The sequence below is a fragment of the Oryza sativa genome, chromosome 4 (assembly GCF_034140825.1).
Source record: "Oryza sativa Japonica Group chromosome 4, ASM3414082v1".
NCBI lineage: Eukaryota > Viridiplantae > Streptophyta > Magnoliopsida > Poales > Poaceae > Oryza > Oryza sativa.
This window is the reverse complement of record NC_089038.1, coordinates 35,519,411-35,542,131: the sequence shown is the minus strand read 5'-3', so window position 1 is coordinate 35,542,131 and position 22,721 is coordinate 35,519,411. Positions and strand designations below refer to the sequence as shown.

Genomic DNA, 22,721 nt, shown 5'->3' with positions numbered 1-22,721 from the left:
CAAACCTGTATTCTCCTTGTTTGTGAGCTTTCAGGGTCAACTCGATTTTTTTTTTGACAAATTAGCCATTTTCAAAAACTGATGAAACTAGACCGTGAAAAAAAAAAAGGCCGTGGGCTCCATGCTCAGACCCCTGCCACATCGGCGGGGGGGAATGGCTTGGCCGCCACGCTGGCAGGTGCTTAGCGTCAAGCGTTTTTTTGCTAACCTCAGCGCCAGAAGCATTGGCGTTGAGGTCGCGGTCTATTTGCTTGAAGTATTTTTTTTTCACGGTCTAGTTTCGAAATAAGTTTTATAAAATGACCAATTTGTCAAAAAAAAACAGGAGTCAACTCTTATTAGTGTCGTTTTCATAAATATTATTATACATGCCCTTAATACGGAGCAGTAAATAATAATAAGTCTTTATATTTATGGGTAATTACTTTTTTAACAAAGCACATGGGTGACTTCGGTAATATCAAAATATGCCGTCAGTTTTTTTTTTACAGGTGTTCGTAAGAAATATTATACATGTGTGCTTTATTTTCTTCTTTTCTGGAAAACTCAAATGAAAATTCACTCTACTCCTAGTTGTTACTATGGAAAACAGAAGATATGAACCAGTTGTTAGGCCCTCTTTATTTAGGTTAGCTTATATCTTTTATAATTCGGTGGATTTAAAATCCTAAATTGAATAAAAGAGACATACCTTCATCTTACGTAAGTTAAAAATTTTTCTTCAACACAACTTTTGACTTACCGTTGTAAGAGTGACTTATAGCTTTAAAAAAACCAAACAAAAAAACTGCTTCATCTTACGGAAGTTAAAAAATTTTCTTCAACATAACTTTTGACTTACCGTTGTAAGAGTGACTTATAGCTTTAAAAAAACCAAACAAAAAACTGCTTATTTGTTTAGAATTAGACTAAACAAAGAGCCTATAAACAAAGATGATCTAAATCCTGGTGTCTTGAGGACTTTGAACAGATGCGATGGATCGAACCTGGCGTAGTGGATATATGTCCATGGTGGATACAAAAGCGACCCGATGTTAACGTGCATGGACTAGCGATAAGAATGTGTACGAGAGAGATACGGAAAAAAAACCAGCGTCCTTTCGTTCAAAAGCGCCCTTCCCTTATCTCTGCATGCAGATGCAGACACCACCAGACCCCGCGAGTATAAAGCCGTCATTTGTTCTATTCTGTTTTCCTTTCAGTTCTTCTTCAACTGAGAGAGCAGTAGGCAGAGAGGGGCAGTGAGATCGATGGAGCGAGCAGCCGATGAGGAGGCGGCGGCGGAGGCTCTCCGCGCGAAGATTGAGCTCCTGCGACAGGCGATGCAGAGCAGCGAAGCTATGCAAAAGGAGGCTGCCGTGATAGGCACTCGCTTGAACAACCACATGGTCGCCATTGACGAGGCCATGCGCCCTGCCCATGTAAGGGATTATGTTCTTCCTGATCTTTAAATCTATCTATCTATCAATCTCAGAATCTCATTGTGAGCGATTTGCATGCAGAAGAGGACGTACAACGCGTGCAGGGTTCATGACAACATCAGGAGGAGCCTCACGGCGGCCGGGGCGATCGTGCGCCACCTCGACCTTGTAAGGGAGGTAATCTAATGTAGCTTCAATTCGTTCCTCGATCAGGTGCAGATTAGATTAGCTGATGATGAGAGTTCATATTTGTTCACCCCCTCCTCCGTCGATCGATCAGTTTGTTACTACTACAAGTTTGAATTTAGCCGATATTGGACGAGGCCTGTCCGATGGGCCGGCCCCTGGCATTGAAGCGGAGGCCCACGATAAACAGAGTTACTAGTCTACAGCCCATCCAGCCCATAAACCACCTCAGGCCCACTAAACAACCCCAATCCGGGCCCAATATTGCGCCCTCGATATGCGGCCGGCGGCGTGCAGCCTCCTCCGGCGTGGCGACCGCCGGAGGAGGGGAATGGGAGGAGGGCTAGCAATGCCGGCGGCGCCTAGCAAGCGCGACGGAGCCGGCGCGCCGCGGTGAGGCATCTGCCGTGCGCCGCCCTCCCGTACTCTCCTCCCTTTGCTTCGCTTGGCTTGTGCGGTAAAATTGCTTGGGTTTTGGGCGGAGAGCGATTGCGGTTCCCCCGGCGTGGTCTCGAATTTCAATCCGAGCTTTGCTGCGGGTCTACTTCTGTGCCTAGTCTGTTCACCAATTCTGCTCCTACTTTTCTGCACTGTGTACCTACCCGCCTATTTGATCTGAGGTTTTGGGTCATAGTCGCCTATGATGTGGAGTAGCAATCGACCGGCATTGTTCTCGCTTTCATTCCATGATTCACTTTTTACATTAGGGCACCCGCGGGTAGTAACTAATTCTAATCACTCGTTTCTGTTGCTTGATGATGCAAATTTCTCTGATAAATGCATGCTAGGACCTAGAATACTCTTTGGTTGTTGTCTTCGTAAAAAAATCTCTAGTCCTTTTTTATGGGTGATCATGTTAGATTGCTTGATACTTTACCTTTTAGAATTGGGTTCCTTATTACTGACATTTGATTGATTTTCCATGTGTACAGGCAGAACATGTGATATTATTGGACAGACCAAACGAGGATCTTAATGCCTATCTTGAGGCGATTGATAAGTTGACTAGTGTCGAATACTTTTTTACTTCCAAGATAAGATGTAGAGTTGGTAATGATGTTCACGAACGTGTTAACGAATTGCTTTCTAAAGCAATCCATGGGTTGGAGAATGAATTCCACAGGCTGTTAACCAAATGCAGGTTCGGTTATCTGTTTGTTTAGACCCCATATCTATTTAGGAATGTTCAGAAATTAATTACTTCATCAGAAACCTCTTTACTATCTCATTTTCCCTATAGCAAACCTGTAGATCTTGAGAATATTTTCAACTGTCTATCAAGTCTTAATCGGCAATTGTCAAGTGAGGACCTTATTGGCCCATCAGCCGGTGATTATTCTGAAGCACCGCTAAAACAGTATGCTGAGTGCACTCTTCCTACACTCGTTGATCCCTGTTACTTGACTTTGCTCTCAAAGTTAGCACAGAAATCAATTCAACTTGATTGCCATCAGAAGTTTATGGAAATATACAGGTGCAATCTACAAAAGTTCTAAAGTCTTTTCTACTTGCAATATTTTGCTTCTGAGTTTCTGATTTTGCTTGTTCACATTTTCCATCATTCCCACAGAGAAATTCGTAGTTCAACTTTGGAACGGACTCTTAAGCGCTTGGGAGTTGAATATGTTACAAAAGAAGAAATGCAGCAAGTTGAGGCTCAGAGCATGGAAGCTAAAATCGCCGAGTGGACACAATTCTCCCGAATTACAGTGATGCTCTTGCCTTGACTGCATAAAGTTTAAAATGCAAGATGTTGTTTGGCAGTAATATCTGACTATTTATTCGAACAGGTAAAGTTGCTTTTCGGCGCTGAACGCATTCTGTGTGATCAAGTATTTGAAGGAAAGTATACATGGAAAGACCATTGTTTTGCTGAAGTAACAGCTAAAAGCCTTTCAATTCTACTCAGTTTTGGAGATGCTGTTGTTCAATCCCAAATATTGCCAGACAAACTATATATACTTCTAGATATGTATAAGGCAACATTGGAACTTCAATCCAAGGTGAAAGAACAATGATATCTGACCTTTGCTGTGTACATAGTTACATTTTGTTTGTTCAAAGGGCCAAAATATGAGGGAAAGAAGTAAGTTTCATTCTGACTGAGTATGCCTTCTCATTTCAAAGAACTAACCATTATTCTTGGGCCGGTTATGTTAGGTTGATGCAATCTTTGAGGGTAATGCATGCTCTGAAAACCAGAAATCTGCCCTTACTTTAACTAAAAGCCTTGCACAGACTGCGAAAAAGACAATAGGTGATTTCATGGAATACATTCTGAATCACTCGGTGACGAGTACGACTGTTGATGGGGCTGTGCATTATATGACCAGCTATGTCACTGATTATATCAAGTTTCTTTTTGAGTAAGTGAAATCTGGGGATTGGGAGTTTTCTTCATATGACCTCCAATAGAATATGGCCTAATACCGTTAGCAACTATCTGACTTAACAGCTATCAAACTGATGCAGCTATCAATCATCAATAAAGCAGATCTTTGGAGATCCCTGTGTTGAAGATGAAAAAGATACTGATGTGGTCTCTCAAATTGTTGGTGCAATACATGCTCTGGAGACCAATCTAGCTATGAAGGCAAAGCAATACAAGGACCTTGCTCTGGGGCACCTCTTTTTGATGAACAACATCCATTATATTGTCAAGTATATTGGCAGGTCAGTAGATATCATATAAGGACCAAAAATCTGATTAGCTGAATGATATAACTATTTTCTTATTCTCAGATCAGAATTGAAGGATTTATTAGGTGCTGATTGGATTGAAAGACAACGAAGGATTGTGCAACAACATGCTACTCGATATAGAAGAGTTGCTTGGCTAAAGGTCTGATCACAAAAAGCTTGACAGCACGATTTAACCGAGCATCTCTTGTATTTTTACAAGGTTTTTTTTAACTGTTCTGAGTTTGCAGGTATTGGAGTGTCTATCAACTCAAGGTCTCACTTCATCAGTAGGCTCTTCAATTGATGTCACTCAAGGAAGTTTTAGAAATATTAAGAACAGTACAACCTCCAGATCTGTGATCAAGGAGAGGTTAGGCTGAAATACCAATATAATCAATGTAGTATGTACTCAGTTTTTGGTGATTCATCTTGCGATTTACTATGTTCTTTTTTTTCTAACTCTTCTCAGATTGAAATGTTTCAACATGCGATTTGAAGAGATTTGCCAGAAACAGATGAACTGGGGTGTTCCTGACAGAGATTTACGAGATTCCCTAATTCTTATGATTGCTGAAATATTGTTACCTGCTTATAGATCTTTCCTGAAACACTTTGGGTACTTTCCAATTTGCTCTGGTTTTACGACTTTGTTTTATTTCTTTATCAAGCTCCTCAAGACATTTCTCCTTTGGTTATGTTATGGTTATCGTTTTCATCATGTAGGCCTCTTGTTGAGAACAGCCACAGCGCTTTAAAATATATGAAGTACACTCCAGAATCACTTGAGCAAGCTCTTGGTAATCTATTTGCAAAGAAGTTACGAAGTGATCAGGTCATCAGGGATTCTGATTGCATCAAACATCCCATTTAACTGTAAGTCAAGAGACCTTCCTGAACCCTATCTGTACTATGCAGTGTCATAGTGTGTTGGAACAAAAAGGGGTGCATTTTAGTTTCATAGCGCATTTTACCTGTTAAGTATTGTCATCTTGTTTTGATTTTGTTTTCAGACAGCTAGCCAAATCCATTGTAAGCAAATTTAACTTTGGGTTCAATAACCAGGTGTTCTCCTTGCATTTGTTTGCTGCCTGCATTGTGCATGTTTGCATTGGACTGACATACTCTTTCTCTAAGCCTGGAGGTTCAGACCAAGTCTAAACATTTATCTCTTTTTTTATGAAAAAGAAACAAACCGTAGACTGTAAACTGTTCCAAGTGGCTAACTGCATGATCAGCCTTGCATTCCTCTTGAGAGATGCATGTTAGCGTTGGCTCCAATCCTGAAGACTCAAATTCTCAAACCAAGTCATAAGAGTCTCCTCAAAAACTGTAAAAGATAAAGTGTTAAATTGGTCCTAGTGGACAGTGGTTATTTAATCTAGTTTAGGTTATTGAGAAAAAAATCGATCCCACCCATCAAATATGTGGTAGCTGGGTATTAGGTGTTAGCCTACACTAACCTGCAAATTTTTGAACGAACTCACTAACCTGCAAATGGAGACTGTCCAGAATTAGATTTAACTTTTATCAAAACAAAAGGAAGACGCTGACTTGTAAAAATTCCTATTTCAAACATACAAGGGAACTCTTGCACGTGGACTCTATTCACCAATAGCGTCCATGCATGAGTGGCATGACGGTCAATGGCTAGCTAGTAGGATAAGTATAGGTTGTACCTGAAGAATATTTCACATCTTTTGGAGACTACTTACAGGAAAGTATTCTTCTACAACTCATTCAGGAAGTATAGCAGTTTGCATGCTGCTTTTTAATTTACATGTCATTGTGGACCCTAAATGATGTAAATGGCTATCACATTCCACTTTATTAATGGCACTGCTGGCACACAACAATTGTTAAACCCGTATTGATAGGATTAACTGAGTTCATGGTCTCATCAATTTTTATGTAGCATAAATGTGAATGCATTTTTGAAGAAGATAGGTTGCTAGCTCACTATTGGAAGTGGCTACACTGGGTGATTATTATACTAGAATGAACATATATCTCCAAACATTTTCTTCCACCTCATTTGTTTACAATTTTGTGTTGTATTTCTAGTGTGCATGCTTTATTTTTCTTCAAATAAAATGTTTTTAAAACTGTATATTACAACTACTGTATTTTTATGGTTAGTGCAAATTAGTTGAATCTGATTGCCTGGGACCATGGCAGAAGAACCATAATCAGCCATCATCATTACAGTATATACCAGGACCGCACCTGCTCTCTTCATTCTAGTTCTTCCATATCCATCCTTTTAGTTAGGATCATTCTGTTAGGTTCTCTTGGTATATTGAGATGCATGAGTATGACCCCACCTATGACGGGATAATATGTTTCTTTACTCCTGCATAAATGATTTCCCCTTCTCATTAATAAACTTGTGAAGATACAAGAGCTTAATGTACAGAAAGTTGATTGCAGATTGAACTTTATCGCCTTTATGGTGACATTGTGGATGAGAATCCACTGTATTCAGACTAAGAAATATGATAACACCTTTGTGGCTGCAGTACTTTCTGGTGCTCTCGTTTTCTTCTTAGATGTCCTTTAGAGGCTTGGCGCATAGTTGGTTTGTGCTTCAGGCAAACTTTATATTCTTTCCCCACATTTTTCTGCTTCAAACAGTGATTTAAAATTTGGAATTGTTTTGATTAATGGATTCTGTCTTTGTTTCTTAATTTGGTCATTTGGTGAGTGCAAATTATATGTTTCATGCATATTTGGAGTCACCTATCATTCTTGTGATCTTTCAATTTCCTGTCATCAGACTGAAAAGTTGCACGGTTTGTAGTGATTTTGATAGAAAAGGACGAGTTCTTGTTAGTAGTTTCATGGCAATATCGCAGTTAGTGGAGTTGGTTCGAGAGGTGTCGTGCATTCATGCCCCATCACCTTATGTATGGTTGTATAATACTCCCTCCGATCTTTTTTGTACGAAGCTGGTTAGTTTAATTCATTAAAGGATGTAGGTAGTACTACTTTTTCAGGAAGAGGTACATAACTTTGTGAGAAAAGAGCAAATTTACCATTTTCTCTTGCATAATTACTTCTCTATGTTCGCTTCATGGTTGAAGCTTCCCCCATTGACTCCTGCCGGAACTTCATATCATTGTTTAATTAAGCATATGCTAGTTTTTTTTTCTTTTGGCTGGGTAGATAAGCATTGCTAGTTTTGGTTGCCATCTGAGACTATGGATTATGGCAAGGGCGGATGGGGGTAGCAGGGCCTTGAGTCTACTATTGGCGCGCGAGAACTATGGGAGTCACCACTAAAATATTTTTTTTTGCTATATGTAGAGGGGAAGAGGGGGCTGTAGCTTTGTCTAGTTTGTTCAGACTCCTCTTATATTTCTTCCTAGATCCGTCACTGGAGACGGGGTAACATAGTTAATCATGCTAGTTTTGGGCTATAGTAGAGGCCGAGGATGTTAACTTCTATTACAAAATTGTATTAAAAAAAAAAGGTTACCGTGCTACCTACAGTTATATAGCTTGTAGATAACATTTGGCAAGGCAAAATTTCTCTGTTAACTTCCTGCTTCCTGCTGTTATGATTCGTTTGGCATGAAACTTTTGTTACTCGGGCTGTCATGTAGGTTATTCATTCGTCAATTTATAAGATAAATACATACTTTACTGTTTCCCCTAATTAATATCTGTATGACATTGTCGTCTCAGGTTTGACTCCTGTAGGCGAAGTCAGCGAACGAGGTAGCAGGCTCCAAGCCTTATTCATCATCTGCCATAGCTAAAGCGCATGGAAACCACGAGGGCATATTTCCGAATGCCAACTTGGAGCGCAGCTGCACAGGTGAGCCCCTAATGCAACAGCTCTTTGTATTTCCACGTAACCATCTGCGCGTACTGCCGTTGGCATTTGATGCTATTAGTCGACATCTGCCCATTTAGCAGTGATTATACGGCAGGCATCAGGTGTACAGTAATTGGAAGGCGCACCGTTCCTTGCATCTTATGTCCTAGTGGAGACAATCAATTATCAGAAACTCTGGTTGGCTGGTTCAAAGTCTCGCGCATTAGTGTGAAAGATACTCCTATGTGACCTTTATGGTACCACAAATTCACTGCATCTAATCATACTTTTCTTAATACAATTATGTATTGGAAGATTACAGTGCGCATAGCATATAACAAGAGCCCATTTGGCTTAAGAGACGTCCCTAACATGGGTTCCCTATGTGAGCTGTCCTTTGGACTCTACCTGCCAACAACCCTTCTTCTCTGCCCTTCATTTCCGCACAAGCTCAAACATGGTGGACGGCTGTAGCATAAGAAGCTTCCATGCTGTGTGCTTGTGTCCCACTGATATACGTGTCTGGCTAGGCAATCGTTTATTTCGATCTATTGTCATTGTACTGTGATTGACTGATTTGTTTCCACACTCGTTAATTACATTCTTTAAGCTGGGGTTTTGTTGGCACATGGATGATAGAATCGCAAGCGTGCTTCTGGTTCTCTATCTCACCTAATATTCGCAAACTCTTATAGCCATATGCTTGTAAATTAGCCATTTTTCTGAGTTACGGTGAACAGTAGACAGGAGTGTAGTCGCACGTTATCCTTTTTTTCTTTGTTTTGTTTGAAGTGAGAATGTGATATGAATGAAGATTACAGTTAGCTAGGCAACTGGACAAGGAAGTGAGAGTACGGGACCCATTTATTATCTTTCTATGGGACGGCTTCTTCTCTTCCTGTTTACCTTTCTTTCCTTTGGATCTCTTCCTCTGATGTGGACACCCTACCCGCTCGGTGACTCTCTTACAGCCAATAATGAATCCTCCTTGCTCGGTTAATTACCTGCTGATAGCTAAGGTACAGTTCGCTATTATGTGTAGTTATGTTACAGAGGTGGTCAAACGTAAAAACTAGAGTCTTCAGTGCAATCGAACATCATGAATGAAACGATCGGTTGTACGTCATTATCTGGACTTGTTGGTGCTTAGATGCGCACGTCAGAAGATCGGACATGTAAGTATGCAATACGAGTCCACTAGCTCTGTTTGACGCGGAGTCATTTGTGCTGATCACTAGTGCCGCACCTGCTAACCTACTGGAAAGCAAGGTCAATCTAGTACTAAATGACATTGGTAATGCCCGTTATAACTTGATGTATGTGGGTGTGGCGTGCAAAAGAAGGTTTAACGCGCCTTGTCACACTCACACACCTTCCAAATGATGCAAAGGCACTCGCTCACCTGCGGGCTGCGCCCAACGTTCCTTTTAGCTGCTTCCTTCCCTTTAATTTCCATCGCTGATGGATTCCTTTTGAGAGAATCAAAATCCTTCCTTTTCACTTTTTGTATCGACGAAAGGCGTTTTCTCCGAGTCCTTAACAAAACTTGATTACCTTTCAATCAATCATAGCTTCTTTTGGAGCTTACCACTCACCACCATCGATCACCAGCTCCACCATCATAATCCACCCCTTTGAGACATACACCATGCTTACAAAGCTGAAATTAAGTTAAGCAGCAGGCGACCGTGCAAAGTCTAGTAAGCCACCCAAAAGTGAGCAGCAGCAACCAACAACTGAACCTACCCTGCTCTGCTCACACTGTCAGCCGATGCTGATCACCTCCTTCCAATCAATCAACCTGCCATTGCTGTACATGAGCCACACCACCATCTGAGCTCATATATAAACCCCCTCCCCACCCGCTGCCGCGACCTCCTCCCAGCCATTTCGATCGATCAAGGAGAGCAAAGAGGGGATGTCGGTGATCAAGGATTGTGGGGGGCACAAGGGGTGCGAGTGCGAGAAGGAGAAGGTGCACCGGCGGCTGTGCTGGGCGCTGGTGGCGCTGGTGCTCCTGACGCTCTTCATCGTGCTGGTGGTGTGGCTGGCGCTGCGGCCGCACAAGCCGCGGTTCTACCTGCAGGACCTGTCCGTGCTGTGCCTCAACGTGACGCCGCCGGCGTCCGCCTACCTCTTCACCACCATGCAGGCGACGGTGGCGGCGCGCAACGACAACGGCCGCGTGGGCGTCTACTACGACAAGGTGGACGTGTACGCGCAGTACAAGGACGTGGCCATCACGGTGCCGACGAGGCTCCCCGTGGAGTACCAGGGCCACTACGACCAGTCCGTCTGGTCCCCCTTCCTCCAATCGCTCGACCACGTCGTCCTCCCCCCCAACCTCGCCGTCGCCCTCGCCCAGGACGAGACCGCCGGCTACGTCCTCGTCGACATCCGCCTCGACGGCTGGGTCCGATGGAAGGTCGGCACCTGGATCTCCGGCCACTACCACCTCCGCGTCAACTGCCCCGCCCTCCTCACCGTCAACGACGGCAAGGGCAGCTACGGCGTCAACTACGGCGGCGGCGATGGCTACTTCCGCTTCCAGCAAGCAGCTGCATGCGCCGTCGATGTCTAGCTGTGTCTTCTTTCTTCATTTCCTCCTCCTCCTTCTCTTCTTCTTTTTAATTAGTTTCACGGCTTCTCTTCTTCTTCTTGCTTAATTTTTCTCACCGGAATCAATCATCTCATATCAATGAAGAAAAACCGATCGATGATAGTACTAGCTTCTTAATTTAGACCGTAGTTGGTTTGGAGCTAGTGTAGCTTGGAGTGAAAGGGAAAATTGGGGTATTCTGAAAAGATGCATAATAGACGTACAGCTGGGAGTAGACGTGAAGTGTCTGCATAATTCGATTTGCATTTGGCAATAATTATATTCCAATGTGAGTACATCAATAATTAAAAAAAATGTTCATATGTACACCTGTGTGTTTTGCTCGTCTTGCCTTTCGATTCTCTCTATAAAAAAAATTGAAGAAAAGAGACTATATTCGTGTTAGCTTGTGCCTGAGATATTTGACCTTTATCTTGGACCTCATCGATCAGCTTTTAGTTTAGTAAAGCGCTCCTTTGAAAACGAAAATCTAATAAGCTAGCGATCGATCGATGAGAGAGTTTGTTACGAGTGTGGACCAATGGGCAGATTGCTACTAGCTGGCCTTCCCCGTTGTGTGCCGGGGAGCCACTGCACGTCACTGCACATGCCGATGGCGACTCACTCTTATTATTTGTTTCGCCATCTTTTGCCAATTTTTCTTGCACAGTGATTGACGATATGTCATGCATTTCCTTTTTATATATTTATCATCGGAATTATGGAAAGCTACTTTGCTAGCTCTAAGCACGCGTCAACCCCAGCATCACAGCATGTGATGACTTAACAGCTAGTACTCCCTCCGTTTCAAAATATTTGACACCATTAAATTTTTAGCACATGTTTGACCGTTCGTCTTATTCTAAAACTTTTGTGAAATATGTAAAATTATATGCCTACATCAAAATATATTTAACAATGAATCAAATAATAGGAAAATAATTAATAATTACTTAATTTTTTTAAATAAGACAAACGATCAAACATGTGCTAAAAAGTCAACGGCGTCAAATATTTTGAAACGGAGAGAGTATTAGTATACTTCATTGACTACTAGCTTGTGATTCTTTCACAAGTAGTAAGTAAAGTGGTCTCTGTTAGTTCTTCATGGAGACTAGATGAGGGGTGCTAAAGCTTCTACTATGGAGATCAGTGTCGTCATGATCGACCAACTCATGGTCTAATACAAGTAAAATTTAATTGCATGATGGAGCATTATAATCCATACATACACTTTGTGATCTCGCGTGTTAATGATTAAAATGCGTGCCAATTTGGCATGGTTGGTGGATGCGACCAAATTAAACCAAACGCTACATGTGCTTTTGTTAGGGCACTCATAGTAGCTTACACAGTTTTAGTTGGTGGCACACACGTATACAGATCACTACTACCATCTGCTCTTCAAAAAATATGTTCTCTATATAGATTTAGATCACCATCTTTAATTAATCTTAGTAAATACTGGTACAGGAGAATGGAGAGTAGCAGATAACGCTTTCAGTTGCAAGTCCCTTTCGCTCGATTGCCTCGCACCAACGTAGGTAGCTATAGCTGCTTGCCCTTTGCAGAGCATGGTTGCAAAAATATTCTGCAGAATACCTGCTGGCCCTATCAAAATCAATTCGATCGATAGCCTGCTTTGAGGCTTGAGGTTTGGTTATACAGTACACATACTTTAAGAGTGTTTTTAAGTGGAGGGAAAAAAAGAGAAAATTCATATACGTAAAACGATACGAGCCATTAGCATATATGATTGATTGATTATTGATTATTTTAAACTTAAAAAATATATTAATATAAATTTTCGATAGGTCAAATCCTATCTTAGATAGTAATATTTTAGGATGGAGGAAGGGTTTTAGAGAACTTATAGCAACTTTAACTTATTTCATAATCTATGGCTTCTCCACATAGTTAGTTTGTTTGCATAGAGTTTCATAATCAATAGTTGTAAAATCCAAAATAATATAAATTAAGAGCCAAAAGTTGAAAAAACCTGATTTTTTTCCAAATTTTCAAAAGTTTGATACTCATCAGCTGCTTCTTACAATCTCGAGAACCCCAAGAGGTTCTTATACTGTACATAGGGTGGTAATGGACCTAACATTTTGACCAACAAAATGTGAGGGTTGGGTCCAAAAATGGTTGGGTTGAAATTTAGTAGTTTTTTTTTTGTGCTAAAAATATTTAAGGGAGGTGGGTTGTGAAAGAATCCATGGGCCCTAACTGTACACCATGCCTGCTATGTATATTGAACTGTACCTTTCTGTGTGGTTGAGATGATGATATAATGCTGAGACAGAGATAGAGCTGGCTCCATGCATGAAGAATGTCGTGCCCATAAGGGCTTATAATTTGGGGGCGTACTGCCTGCTTACCTGCTATATATGTACTGTAGCTAAGCTAAGCTAGTACGTATGCATGTATGTATTCGAATTTGAAAAGGTTGATCATAAGCAGGTAATTATAAGCAGGGAAGCAGGTATGTATGTACGTGGTGGCCGGTGGGTAAGGTTAGGATGAGCGGTAGAGTGAGGCACTAGTAGCACACTGTAGTCTAGTCCTGCAAAGAAAGAGCTTTTGATCAAGTGCGAGTGACTTTAGCTGCTAGTTTCCTTGAGGTTTCTTCGAAAGGGGGAAAGTGAAAAAGGCAAGGGTGATTGGCTGCTATTCTAAGGGAAGACCCTCCATCACAGTCAATATATATATATTCGGCAATGTATCCCAAACAAGATGAGAATATGAGATTGAGCACATGGTTGAGTGAATGACGATATTTGAAAATGCCGTTTATTTGGGAATTGTGATCGATACAGCATCTGCCGATCAACATATGCATGCATACATCTGCCCATCCGGCCACTGAATATAGGATTGGTGATTTGGTGAACGCAGCGCTGGTGAACAAAAGAAAGAGGAAAATTTTGGAGGAAGGAACAGGCAGAGTTGGATTGCCAGTTGTGCCACCCGACGGAGCGACTGGGACGAGCAGGAAAGTGGATGCAAATGCAATCACACACATTGACTGGGTCAGTTACGGCCCGTCGCGCTAACGCGGATCGCATTGGGCTGCTGGCCTCTTGCGCGGGGTTACTGGGAATCCGCGGGCCTTCTGCCCCTCGCCGAGCTCTGCAGGCGCATGGGCGAAAATGAGCCCGAGCTGTGGTGCTCAGCTTGGGCCACATCGTCACACTATCGGACGGGCCGTTTGTGGCCCAGGCTGCTGTTTCAAGGCCCTTAGAAGTCGCGAGCAGGTTGACTGTTCATATATCTTCTTTTTTTAAAAAAAAAATACACAGTACAACACTACAACGCAAACACACCACAGAACACCTCGCTGTCGACGGTTGCATCACCTACCATTGAAAGCACAAAGCCATTAAATCCTAAAAAATTCGCTCTCATGGGGAGTTGAACCCACTGTGACCTATGGTTCCACTGAGGCTCGTGTAACCACTAGGCTACAGGCTCTTTCGCTTATGTTCATATATCTAATATCTAAATGATCTATTATATTATTAAAGGAATAGAAAAAGGAGCCTCCACGTTCGCTCTTATGGCCTAGAAATTCTCACATTAATCGAAGAAAAAGAAAAGGCAGAGTCCAAATAGAAATACAATTTAGAAATAGCTGAAATTCGAAATTAAAAAATAAGGAATATTAGAGGGGAGACTAGAGTCCATATAGAAATACAGTTAGGAAATAACTAAAATTTGGAATTAAAAATAAGGAATATTAGAAGTAGAGTATAGAGTCCATATAAAAATACAGTTAGGAAATACCTGAAATTCGGAATTAAAAATAAGGAATATTAGAAGTAGAGTATAGAGTCCACATAAAAATACGATTAGGAAATAACTGAAATTTGGAATTAAAAATAAGGAATATTAGAAGTAAAGTATATAGTCCATATAGAAATACAATTAGAAAATAATAGAAATTTGGAATTAAAAATAAGGAATATTAGAGGTAGAGTATAGAGTCCATATAGAAATACAATTAAGAAAAAAAAATAGAAATTCAGAATTAAAAAATAAGAAATATTATAAGTAGATTATAGAGTTCATATAGGAATTTAAAAATAACTCAAATTTGGAATAAATATAATAAAATTAAATAAAATTAAAAGTAGAGTTTACAGTCCGTATAAAAATAAAATTTACAAATAACTAAAATTCGAAATTAAGAAAAACATGGGAAGAAGAGCTTAGGAATACACTTTAGAAGTAACTGAAATTCGAAACTAAAAATTAAAGAATATTGAAAGATGAGTTTAGAGTCCACATAAAAATACAATTAGAAATAATAAAAATTCAGAAATAAAAATAAATAATATTGGAAGAAGAGCATAGAGTCTATATAGAAATACAATTTATAGAAAATTCGGAATTAAAAAAACAATATTAAAAGACGAGTCTAGAGTCTATATAGGAATATATATAATTTAAATAAGGAATAGTAGAAGTAGAGTATAGAGTCCATATAGAAATACAATTAGGAAGTAATAGAAATTTGGAATTAAAAATAAGGAATATTAGAAGTAGAGTATAGAGTCCATATAGAAATACAATTAAGAAAAAAAAAATAGAAATTCGGAATTAAAAAATAAGGAATATTAGAAGTAGAGTATAAAGTACATATAGGAATTTAAAACTAACTAAAATTTGGAATAAACATAATACAATTAAAAGTAGAGTTTAGAGTCCGTAAAAAATACAATTTACAAATAAATAAAATTTGAAATTAAGAAAAACATGGGAAGAAGAGTTTAAAGTCAATATAGGAATACAATTTAGAAGTAACTGAAATTCGAAATTAAAAATTAAAGAATATTGAAAGATGAGTTTAGAGTCCACATAGAAATACAATTAGAAATAATAAAAATTCAGAAATAAAAATAAATAATATTGGAAGAAGAGTATAGAGTCTATATAGAAATACATTTTACTGAAAATTCAGAATTAAAAAAAAGAAATATTAAAAGACGAGTCTAGAGTCCATATAGGAATATATATAATTTACAAATAACTAAAATTTGATATTAAAAATAATTAATAACTAACACGTATATAAAATACAATATGAATATTACACATTAGCAATTTTATAAAGTTATTGCAAAATTTAAAATTATGTCGTCATTTTAATATATTTGAATAATATAATGAGAAAACATATATGCTATTATATGAGAGAAACATACTAGTTATTAATCAAAGGAAAAGGAAAATTCGTGGTGAAGTCTTCACGCGTCACGCGTCTTTGCGCGATAAATTGACTACGAAACGATTGCTTGTTTGAGCTAAACAGCTCAATACCCGGTAGAGTTTGGACGAAATTTCCCGTTGAAACGCTAAACAAATCTATATTGAAAGCGACACGTGAGCGACGTGGGCTTGAGTGAATCGAAGAAAGTGGCAAGCAAGCGCGGCACAAGCGAACGTTTCAACGGTGACGAGTCGCCCCAGATAAACAATGCCGCGCGCCCCCCGCCGTTGCAATCAGACACGTACAGCGCAGCAGGCTGTGTCCCTGCGGTTTATACTGCTTCTTCCTCTTTGATTTTGGGGTTTGTTGGAATCATGCCACCTTAATTCGGTAAAATTTAAGATATACCACCCGTATCTAAATGATATGTAGGACCCACATGAGTCAATGACATGTGTGTCAGGGTGGCATATCAAAATTTGTGTGGCATGGTTCAAATTTTCCCTTGATTTTGGGTGCGCTCGTTCCTGCGGGCAACCGCTCCTGTCAGCTTGTTTTTTCACTCGCATGCTTTCCAAACTGTTAAACGGTGTATTTTTTCAAAAAGCTTATATATAAAAGTTGCTCAAAAAATTCATATTGATTTATTTTTTTAAAAAAATAGCTAATACTTAATTAATCACGCGCTAATAGCTTTGTCGGTGATATGGGCCCGGGGGTATCATGTTTAGAGGGAGGAGGTTGCCCCCCAATGCCACGTGGCCCTCCCCCAAGGGGAGTCAGGCCCGAGGTGGGGTGGCGGCCACTCCCTGATCGAGACTAGAGGGAGAAGGCTACCCCAGGCGCCACATGGCCCTCCCCCGAGGGGTCGGGGGAGCCCGACCCCCTCTCTAGGTCACCACGTACGGTGGGTTAGGTGTCCGCCTACAGGTGCCCACCTACCCGTATTTATGGCGACCCGAGAGGTCGCGCCACGCCGCATTTAATGTGGCGTGCAGTGTACTCAACCGGTCTGTGACCGGTCGAATCACCGATGGGACTGGGTAGTGCACCTGTGCGCTGCTCGTGTGTTAGATGTCGGGGAGTGATCTCCTCCACCAGGGAACCGTGAAGCCCCCCTTTGTGAGTTCGGCCGGGGGCAGCGTGTGAGATTCGAGGGCTTGGTGAGCGAAGCTGTGTGATCTTGAGGGGGTTCTATCCCCCAAAGACGATGAGACAAAAAAGGTTTATACAGGTTCGGGCCGCTAAGTAGCGTAATACCCTACTACTGTGCTTGATTGATTGAGTGTAGAACACAAGTGCTCGGGGTTGCGAGACCCAAGTGCCGGTTCGCTCGGAAGTCCCCCCCTCTCTCACTAGGCCTGGACCTCTTTTTATACCTCAAGGGGTTACCACATTGGCCCAACAACCTAACTTCGTCGAGAAGTATTACAATCTTTGCATTAAATGCATGTCTTGTTCCTTAACTTTGAAGCTGCATACACGTCGCCTCGGTCGTGGGGCCTACCAAACCATGCCGCCTGACACGGGGGGCGCCCAAGTCATTCACCATTTAATGGGTGAAGACTTCTGGGCTCCTATTACACCAGGAAACGGGAGCCTAGCTTTGATCAGAGCGGGAGGGCCGACTCCGGCTGGGATAAGAGGATGAGAACCTCTCACCATCATTATTTGATGGGACATGTCAGGCTGCACGCCGCCTGACACACGAGCAGCGCACAAGCGCACTAGCCAGTCCCATCGGTCATTCGACCAGTTACAGACCAGTTGAGTACACTGCACGCCGCATTAAATGTGGCGTGCCGCGACCGCTCGGGTCGCCATAAATACGGGTAGGTAGGCATATGTAGGCGGACACCTAACCCACCGTACATGGTGACCTAGAGAGGGGGTCGGGGGAGCCCGACCCCTAGTCACGAGAGGGGGCCGCCGCCGCCCGACCTCGGGCCCGATCCCCCCTCCGGCAGCCTCCTCCAATTAGTCTTTGGGTAGGAGAGGCCACCACCCCACTTCGGGCCTGACTCCCCTTGGGGGAGGGCCACGTGGCATTGGGAGGGGCAGCCTCCTCCCTCTAAATATGATACCCCCGGGCCCATATCACCGACAGTAGCCCCCGGCGTTAGCCCTGACCAAAACCTTTCCCAGGTGGTCAGGGTTGACGCCAATCTACTAGTCAGTTGACATGTGGGCCCGATCTTCTGTCCTATCATTCTGGGAGTTGGGCGGTGGGAGTTTAGTCACGTTCATACGTCGCCTTAACTTCCCACTTTCCTCCCGATTTTCGAGGCGCTGTGGGCTCGGGAGTTTAGCCCGTACCTTAGGCCGTGAACTTATTTCCTGTATATACTCAGCAAACATTGTTAGATTCTCTCGGGCCCGTGACCTTACGCCGCGTACCTTGCTTGCCCCTGCCTTTTGTTAACCTCTGTTTGCGTTCTACTTCATCTACCCAAACGATTATTTTCACATGAGTGTGAGGACTGAACTTTCCATAGCCAACAATCTTTACCCGCGATCAAACTAGGCTGGGCGCCGTAGCCAGCCGGCGGGGCCAAAGCTAGCTGCTGCAGAAGAGTCAGCACAAGGGGCCCGGGCGTCGACGGCGACCAGAGCTCGACGCAGGGCTAGGAGAGAGCTAGGAATCGTAGCCCCCACACTTTTAGCAAAGAATCGTTTGAATGGATGAAGCGAATACAAACTTTTTGGTACCAAGGGAGGTAAACCAGCGCGCGACACGTGGGTACCGCGGGACCGCGAGGAAGAGATGGGCGAGAGATAAATATAAGCAATAATAATTCTATGTGAGCGATTATCTTCGCGCGAGTGCGAGAACTAAACTTTCCATAGCCAATAATCTTCACCCACGATCAAGCCAAGCTGAGTGCTGTAGCCAACCGGTGGGGCCAAAGCCAACCGCTACGGAAGAGCCAGCACAGGGGGCCCCAGACGTCGACGACGCCCAGAGCTTGACGCAGGGCTAGGATAGAGCTAGTAATCGTAGCCCCACACTTATAGCAAAGAATCGCTTATATGAATAAAGCAAACATAAACCTTGCTTGCATGTCGCGACCTTTCAAACTTTTAGCTCGAAGAGGGCCTCCCATCATGGGTTCCCAACCATTTTGGGAAGCCTACGACCACTTAGCAAACGAGGTCAGGTTCCCACGAGCCTGTGTCCCCACGCTACACATTCTGTTTGCTCTTTCCTTTCGGTGGCCTCCTTCCAATATCTCATTTTCTGGTGGAGGAGTTCATTCTCCGATAAGCCTGCTCCGTTTTCCGTGCCAAAAGGATTATTTCCCGTCCCTCACTCTCGATTGGGCCCTTTATTTTTCAACTTGTCTTCGCCTGGTACGGCGTCAGCAAGGACTAAACATCCATTAACAAAAAAAAACCTTAAGAATTTGATATAATCTTGATCATCATGGGCAGAGTTTGGGATGCGAAAATATTAGCAATATCCTCGTGGTGGTTGCTGCAGCAAAAAGAAATTGGCCTGCAAAAGCGTGGCGCGTGTTTTTTTTTCTTTTTTTTAAGGTATAGGACAAAACAAATAAAGCGAGAGTTCCCTGCGTTTAAAGTGGTGTCCGGTCAAAGACCAGGCATCCAGCGGAGCGTGGGTTGGGGTCTCAACCACCAGCCAAACGCCGCCACAACGGCTACAACTCCACCACACTCCCCGCATCATCAGGGTCGCACACACACACCACCATGTCATGTGCCCGCCCACTACTACCACTTCGCCTCCTTCCCATCGAGGGCGAGGCGATCACACCACGACCCGGCCAAACTTTGTTAACCCAAACCAAAAAACAACAACACCTGCCAATTACTCCTCGCGGTTGCTGCCGTCCTGCAATGCAGCCGAGGCTATCAGCAGTTAATCGGCCACGCGCTTTACACAATTATTATAAACGCGTCGTTGCGACCCCGACCTGGAGTACTTATAACCCACCCGATCCACCACAAACACGTACACAAACCACAAACCCGCATCGTCTCCTCCTCCTCCACTTGTTGTTCAATTCCCCCCCCCCCTCTCTCTCTCTCTCTCTCTCCGTCGCAGATCTCGGCAAGGGGGCAACAAGGTAGGAGGCGGCGATGGGTTCGGCGAGCCGCGCGGTGTCGTGCCTGTGCTGCCCGTGCAAGTGCCTGGCGTGCGGCCTCTTCAGCTGCCTCTGCAGCATCCTCATCTCCCTCCTCGTCACCCTCGGCGTCCTCGCCCTCATCTTCTACCTCATCTTCCGCCCCCACATGATCGCCGCCACCGTCGACTCCGCCGCCCTCACCCAGTTCACCCTCTCCACCAACTCCGCCCTCGCCTACAGCCTCACCGTCGACCTCACCGTCCGCAACCCCAACAAGCGCGTCGGCCTCTACTACGACAACGTCGAGTCCCTCGCCCTCTTCGACGGCCAGCGCTTCGGCTACGCCCCCCTCGACTCCTTCTACCAGTCCACCGAGGCATCCACCAAGCTCTCCCCCGCCTTCAAGGGCCAGCAGCCGCTCCAAGGCGACATCACCGCCGCCAACTTCAGGTCGCAGCAGACCGCCGGCAAGTTCGACATCGAGGTCAAGCTCAACGCCAAGCTCAGGGTCAAGGTCTGGGCCTTCAAGGTTCCCGGACCCAAGGCCAAGATCAGCTGCCCCATCACCGTCCCAGCGTCCGCCCCCAACGCCCCCGCATTCCAGCGCACCGACTGCAAAGTCTGGTTCTGATTTCGATGGTTGGTTCCGCTTCGCATTTGGGGATTACTATTAGCCAGCACTGCTTCCAGTATGGACGGATGGATTCTTTTGTTTCTTTCGATTTGTTGATGAGGGATTAGCTCGCCGGATGTTGCTGTACATCGCTGTGGTTTAGGTGGTTACATATCTTCTAGCCCTTGTAGCTAGCGCTTGTCATGCACATATTATCGATCCATGTCTTGTTCTTCTTAGTTTTTTCCCCTTTCTTTTGGGTACGGCTTACTTACTGCTGTTCAGATCATATATGACTGTATGTTGGTTGATACATTCAGAGATTTTATTCAGGATCACCTATTACTTCTATGAGTGACATCTATTATGATTCCTTGGTTGATTCTGAGTTGTGCCACTTATTACGAGTGCCTTCTTACTGAGATACCAGTGTTCAATTGTTCATACATCAGAGCTTCTCTGCTTTTTTTTTTCATTTGTTGGATTGATCTTTGCCACGGGCAAGCCGTGACGTGATGAAATTCACAGGTCAGGTGAGCACCCCACATAATCGTATAATGAAAAAGTTTCAAAACTTTACCTTCAAAAGAAAGAAAGAAAGAAAGAAAATCGTTTGTTTCAGAAAGAGCATCTCCTTTTCACTTTTCAGTGCCTCTCCTCTCCTTGGTGCTGGTGGAGTGGTGGATGGATATCTATCCAAGTCTTGCCGAGGATTTTCCTTTCTTCTAATGGTTGGAACTAATCCAAGTGTGGGCGTGGTGACAGCGATTCTTTTGTGTTTTTATTTAGGTTTGCGTCGTTGTCATCCAAGCATAGAGACACAAACAACATCGTCGTTTTCATTGACGGATGCACTCGCGACAGGCCAGCAGCTTCTGAATTCGATATCCTTCTAAGTCAGGGCACTTGTGCAGTTGTGCAACTAACACCCGGCTTTCAGGTTAGTAGCAGTTTGCCAGTTTAGCTGCTTTAGCACGATAGCGCGTTACCGATTTCCTGTGAAGCAGGCAACCAAATCAAAACTACTCGGTGAAATTATTCGTGAAAATCATTAATTAAGAAGTGGTTGGATAATTCTCCAGCACTCGACCACGATTGACAAGCAGGACAGCGAAAAGCATATATGCCGCATTCATAAACGTGTGTGCCCCGGTGCTCTGCTAAATTCCAACGACAACGATCGGAATCACATGGAGATAGGATGCAACTAAAACCTCATCTGAGCAGCTCACCTGTTTTTTTTTATTCCTTTCTTTGATAAGATTACCTAAACACCAGTAGAAACACAAAAAAGGCTGGTAATAACTATACCATGACAAAAGGGGGGGGGGGGGGCAAAGAAATCGCTTGTGTGCTTCTTCTACTGTAAATATAGCCATTGAATTTATGGTACAGACGGTGCAATTGCAGTATGGTCGGTCGAAATTCTGGTTTCTATGGCCAAAAAAATCTTTCTTGTGTGCTTCTCTCCCACTGTAAATATAGCCACTGAATTTATGGTGCAGGCTGTTCAATTGCAGAATGGTCGGTCGAAACTGTGGTTTCTGTAGCCAAAAAAACTTGCTCGAGATGGAAACACCCAGAAGAATATTCACAGAGAGAAAGTACGTTCTGTCTAAACAGAAGCGGACCTGTACCTCTCGTTCTTTTGGGCCTTTCGGCCTCGTCTCCTCCTTTTGGGCTGTCTGTACTACGGGCCTCCCCTGGTTCCTTCAGAAATACTGGGCTTACTGTTGAGGCCCACAATACTACAAGAATATGGTGAGCCCATCTTAGCATGGGCCTCATTTTTTTCCTTTCAAAAACATCTAGTAGTACCAGCAGCAGAATAAATTCAGTTTCTGTTCTTTTTGTTGTAGTACAACTTTGACTCAGTTGGCCACTTGGCAAGAAATAATTCTGGATTTTGAATCATTCCTGTAGAGAGAGCTGGTGTACGGTGCGAATGCTATCCTCCATACTCGTTTTTTTTTATCATATTCTACTCCAAGAAAAACTGCTATAGCTTTCCCCCCATATGCGACATCAGTACTGTATGCACGGGCTGGCGGTAAATGCGAAAAGGGTACCACACTACCACTGCATATGTGAAGCAGACACGTA

At 43.1% G+C, this 22,721-nt stretch overlaps 3 protein-coding genes across 5 annotated transcripts; all 3 read left to right on the top strand.

Annotated features, from left to right (window-relative positions):
* The first annotated feature begins 1,203 nt into the window (after positions 1–1,203).
* LOC9268636 (exocyst complex component EXO70A1) lies at positions 1,204–8,733 on the top strand. Of its 3 annotated transcripts, none has more exons than XR_010740717.1 (14): positions 1,204–1,421; positions 1,503–1,598; positions 2,540–2,748; positions 2,848–3,081; positions 3,178–3,316; positions 3,398–3,610; positions 3,768–3,973; positions 4,080–4,280; positions 4,350–4,449; positions 4,538–4,659; positions 4,759–4,905; positions 5,013–5,162; positions 7,974–8,106; positions 8,222–8,733. XR_010740717.1 is itself a non-coding variant. In XM_015781691.3 (13 exons), the coding sequence occupies exons 1-12, from the start codon at positions 1,251–1,253 to the stop codon at positions 5,158–5,160; spliced, it is 1,986 nt and encodes a 661-aa protein (XP_015637177.1). In that variant the 5' UTR covers positions 1,204–1,250; the 3' UTR covers positions 5,161–5,162; positions 7,974–8,733. The 3 variants fall into 3 exon arrangements, 1 of the variants encoding a protein (XP_015637177.1); XR_010740716.1 differs by having other exon boundaries at positions 8,208–8,733; XM_015781691.3 differs by having other exon boundaries at positions 7,974–8,733.
* A 1,251-nt stretch (positions 8,734–9,984) lies between these two features.
* Positions 9,985–10,828, top strand: LOC4337462 (NDR1/HIN1-like protein 1). The gene has a single exon (XM_015781692.3). It carries the CDS (start codon positions 10,025–10,027, stop codon positions 10,685–10,687), a length of 663 nt encoding a protein of 220 aa, XP_015637178.1. The 5' UTR covers positions 9,985–10,024; the 3' UTR covers positions 10,688–10,828.
* Positions 10,829–19,976: 9,148 nt separating this feature from the next.
* On the top strand, positions 19,977–20,969 carry LOC4337461 (NDR1/HIN1-like protein 2). Its single transcript, XM_015781693.3, has one exon. The coding sequence runs from the start codon at positions 20,019–20,021 to the stop codon at positions 20,634–20,636; it is 618 nt and encodes a 205-aa protein (XP_015637179.1). The 5' UTR covers positions 19,977–20,018; the 3' UTR covers positions 20,637–20,969.
* Positions 20,970–22,721: the final 1,752 nt, after the last annotated feature.

What these genes read in the sequence shown, in the direction of transcription:
- LOC4337461 (XM_015781693.3), top strand. Translation starts at nt 20,019, where the DNA reads ATGGGTTCGGCGAGCCGCGCGGTGTCGTGCCTGTGCTGCCCGTGCAAG.
- LOC9268636 (XM_015781691.3), top strand. Translation starts at nt 1,251, where the DNA reads ATGGAGCGAGCAGCCGATGAGGAGGCGGCGGCGGAGGCTCTCCGCGCG. An exon ending in GAAGAGTTGCTTGGCTAAAG is followed by an intron (nt 4,450 to 4,537) that starts GTCTGATCACAA and finishes CTGAGTTTGCAG; the next exon opens with GTATTGGAGTGTCTATCAAC. An exon ending in AGATCTGTGATCAAGGAGAG is followed by an intron (nt 4,660 to 4,758) that starts GTTAGGCTGAAA and finishes AACTCTTCTCAG; the next exon opens with ATTGAAATGTTTCAACATGC.
- LOC4337462 (XM_015781692.3), top strand. Translation starts at nt 10,025, where the DNA reads ATGTCGGTGATCAAGGATTGTGGGGGGCACAAGGGGTGCGAGTGCGAG.